The sequence below is a fragment of the Prionailurus viverrinus genome, chromosome A3 (genome assembly GCF_022837055.1).
Source record: "Prionailurus viverrinus isolate Anna chromosome A3, UM_Priviv_1.0, whole genome shotgun sequence".
Classification (NCBI taxonomy): Eukaryota; Metazoa; Chordata; class Mammalia; order Carnivora; family Felidae; genus Prionailurus; species Prionailurus viverrinus.
Window position 1 is genome coordinate 8,527,059 of NC_062563.1, and position 4,253 is coordinate 8,531,311.

The 4,253-nt window shown below is 45.0% G+C and overlaps 1 protein-coding gene across 7 annotated transcripts in view; it reads left to right on the forward strand.

Annotated features, from left to right (window-relative positions):
* BCAS1 (brain enriched myelin associated protein 1) overlaps positions 1 to 1,731 on the forward strand; it is a 99,070-nt gene extending 97,339 nt beyond the window's left edge. For all 7 annotated transcript variants that reach the window (XM_047853660.1, XM_047853653.1, XM_047853654.1 and 4 more), the window contains one exon: positions 1,050 to 1,731. In XM_047853660.1, coding sequence (XP_047709616.1) covers positions 1,050 to 1,124 — 75 coding nt within the window. In that variant the 3' untranslated portion in view covers positions 1,125 to 1,731. The remainder of the gene's footprint in view (positions 1 to 1,049) is intronic.
* The last annotated feature ends 2,522 nt before the right edge of the window (positions 1,732 to 4,253 follow it).

Here is a 4,253-nt window from a genome sequence, read left to right on the forward strand (position 1 = left end):
TTATACTATCACTAGCCTATACTACATATACTGTAAAACAAGACCAACAATAAAATACCCCTTATATATGCAGCAACATGGATGCATCGCAAATCCATTATGCTATATGACAGAATCTGGACTCAAAGGCTATGTACTCTGATTCTGTTGATATGCTGTCCTGGAAAAGCAAAATTCTAGGGATAGAGACAGATCAGTGGTTGCCGGGGTCTGGAGGTTGGGGCAAGGGGTTGACTCCAAAGAGACTCAAAGGGGATCTGGGGAGTGGGTTGCACTACGCTATATCTTGATTTTGGTGGTGGCGACATGACTATTTGGGTTGGTGGAGGCTCACAGAACTGTACACAAAGAGGTTGATTTTATTGTATATACATTATACTGGGCAGAAAAGGTAAAATAATAATAATAGCAATAGTAATGATACTTGACTCGGAGTTTATTCCATTCAGGTGGAGGAGACAGATATCAGGGCATAGATGATAAGATCATTTCAGATGGTGATTATGTTTCGTAAAAAGTTAAGCAGGGCAACGTGTTTCACAAGTGATCGGACGGGGTAACTAAAGCAAGACACAACTATGAAGCGTTCTTCACAGCGCAGGTAGTGTTCTAAGTACTACACAGGAATGAACTCACTTTATCTTGGAGCAACCCTCTGAGACATTGTATTGTCCCCATTTTAAAGATGGAGAAGCTGAGTTTACAGAGGTAGATAAGGGGAGCCTGTCTGGCTTAGGCGGGAGAGAACACAACTCTTGATCTCGAGGTGGTGAACTCGAGCCCCACTGGGTACAGAGATTACTTAAATAACTAAATGAAAAAAAAAGAGTTAAGTAATTTCTCCAAGATTTCGCAATGCTAGAAAGACTATAACTGGGCATTGCGCTGCAACATCTGACTGGTGGCCATTCTTTTATCCACCACTCATGAAAAAAGTGCAGTTGTTTGGCTCAACACCTGGCACAGAGTAAGCGCTAAATAGACGGCAGTCGTTGCCCTTGATGGTTCAGCCTTTCATTAGGGTGCAACTTCTTTCTATTTTTCCCCAGGGACCAAAGCGGATGTTGGACGCCCAAGTGCAGACAGACCCTGTATCCATCGGACCAGCTGGTAAAACCAAGTAAACAAATTACTACAGTTCCCACCAAGTTGTCCTGCACCAAGATGTCTTCTCCCTACTCCGTTTCCTCCCCCAGCCCACTCCATGTACATAGTCTTCTTCTCGTGGCCATCAAATGAAATTCTGCCTACAAATTAAGCCTGAGCTGTTGTATATTGAGGTGTATTATTTACGTCTCGGGTCCAATCTTTTCCGGTAAATGACCGTAAAGATGGTTTAGCAGGTTAACCGGTTAGGTCAGAAGAGTTGAAGGTTGCCAAGCAGAGAGCGGAGGGGGCGGAGGAATGCATCCTGGCGAAGTTACGAAACGTGGCAGTGGTGAGTAAGTTGCAGAGGGAATTAAGTTCTGTAGTACATGCAGGCTCCTCTTCTGAGCTCCAAGAGGAGAGACAAAAATCCGGTTAAGTTCACATTTGGAGGAGGGACAACATGGGCTCTGTGCCGGGAGGTTGCCAACTTCCTGAAATGGAATGTGTGGGGAATGGAAAAGGAATGAATACGAGTCGCTTTTCGAATAGGGTCCTTGAAAGTTATTGATGAGAGGGAAAAGATTGACCGCAGAGGGTTTGAAATGATTTGGGAAGACAGCTGCGCTCAGTGATGAGGGCAAAGATTACAACTTCAGGGGGAAAAAAAAAAAAAAAGGCACAAAATAAATGCAGTTGCAAGTTTACTTTGCGACACAAGGGGGCACCGAGGTCTCCGTTTTAATCCTGCGTCCTGTAGCCCTAACAAAGATTTGGTCTCCGCATCTTACATTATTAATGCTTCTCAGATGGCTGAGGGACTTCCTTCATCTGTTCTGTCTGACACTTATCTCAAAGTCTGTCTGTAATTTCCTAATGTTTCAGGATGTGCTCCGATAAAACCCTCCCCATAACCCCAGTTAATAAAAAATTTCCAGAAGATTATTCAAATACCCGAGGTTTTTTTTTTTAATACGTGTACAGAGGAGTAAATAGGACCATGAGTCTATTAAAATGTAATTCAAAGTAGCATATGATTGATTGATATCATGTATACTGTACCTTTCTTTTTCTGATTTAATAAAAAAAATACATTTACATCTAAAGCATCTTTTACTTTTCAACTTTTAAAGCAGGTCTCTTGTCCTCTCTGAGACACCTTCATCTTCCACAGCATGAAATCAGTGTTCTTCCTCCATTTTGTTTTCCTTCGCAGATGCTCCTAGGTTTTTCCCCTTGTATATGGGCACATACACATGCAAATGTGTACACACATATATTTGCATGCACACACTCCCACTTACATAAAAGTCCTGCCTTAGGCCAGGCTGCCTGGAGTAGAGCCTGAGATAGGGATTCAGAAGCATGTGACATACCCAGGAAGGACCAGGAGGGGGGAGGGAGAGGAAGTGAACAACAGGGCAGGGGAGGGAGCTGAGCAAGGATTGGTCTCAGCTGGAGTTGAGTTCCATCCTGATCCCTCAGGGGGCTCTGGAGCCAGAATTGCACACTGCAGTTGGGTTCTATCTTGAGCCAAGGGGGCCAGCCTTTGTACCCTTGTTGATGAGTCACGGGCCACCCTGGGAAGCCGTGGGACAGGCCCGGTGCTCCCACTAAGCTGAGAAGCTGGGATCCCATAACAGCTAGAGGAGAGGGGCTGGGCAGAGTCCATTACAGATACGCACATGATATTCAGATAGGTGTTCATTCCCACGTAGGGACACGTCCATACATATAAGCATGCTTTACATGCAGAAATGCACAAATGCATGCACACATTCATACTTCTATATTACATACAGGAATAAATTCATGAACATATTCATAATCACACATACAAACAGGCACGTGTAGCAAACACAGATTCGCACGTACGCGCTGGCTTGTGCAAAGCCGTCACGCGTTGATCTGAAGTAAACATTGAATATGCTCTTCTGACAAGTCTTACATTAGGAAAATAAAACCATTGCTTTGGCCAAAAAAAAAAAAAAGGCATTTGGAAAATGCATTCAGGAAAAAAATGGTATCTCTAAAAAAGCAGATGGGGGGAGGGCGTGGCGTCGGCTGCTGCTGTGGCCAGCTAGCTGTCAGCGTGGATGCCCATTGCTAGGTTTCAAATAAAGATCAGAGGTCTTTTCCCTGCAGCTTTCCCTTTAGCCTCTTCGGATCTGCTGCTCCAACCTGGAGATCAGTGTCTGTGACTCACCCGGTTGAGAATGACCTCATGCGGCCTCCTGTCTGAATGCTTAACTTGGCGCAAATCAGGAAAAAGTCCTTTGGGGAAGCCCTTACTGGCTGGGTGACTTTCCTCCACCAACATCATCATAGAACACAGGGCCAGGCAGCTGTTTATTCCTTTGTCCCCAAACACCAGGGGGGGCGCCTAGTGTGACCTTTGGTGAGCTCTGGGCCATAGTCGTCCATTGAGAAAGGTGACAGTTTCATTTGCAAGTTTCACCTCGCTGGGCACAGGGGCTTTTTGCCCTGATGAGAAATGCCCCCAGGCAGGGCTGAGTCACTAATGCAGAAGGAGCCCTCCTCCCATCCCCCCCACCTCCCTGGATTAAAAAAAAATCTTAAATGAGTTCTTTGCTGAGAACCTCTCTGCAAACCCAACTCTTTCTGTAACAGTTTCATATCGTCCTGGCCAAAAAAAAAAGAGAGAGCAATCTTTTAATGAAATTGCTTTGGTTTTTTTGTTATTGTCATTTTTAAAAGGCAAGAAAACTGAAGCCAGGGTAGACTCGGAAAATGACTTGTTTGGGAGATTTGAAATCTAGTAGTAGCCTCAGAAGTGCGTTAAAACCCCATTTTTGAGTTTTGAGGGTTTGCTTTGTGTGTGTGTGTGTGTGTGTGTGTGGTGTATTTTGTTTTGTTTTTTAGTTGAGAGCTCATTCCTGGTGCGTTTACAGACAATACTAATTTCCATGCCTCCCGCTGAACTCCTGTGAAAAAGAGCAGAGACTCCCCAGATGAGCTCAGAAGAAGGCTCTGGGGTCTCAAAGAGCCTTGAGGGACCCAAGTTCCTCAAACTGCGGAGCCCAGAAGGGCCACTTGGAAGGCAGAGCTGTGCACGTGGAGACACGAAACACACTCTCTGAAACTGAAAGGGAATTATGGCCTGCAGGAGGGGCCGGAGGGACCTCGTTAAAAATTTACAAACTCAC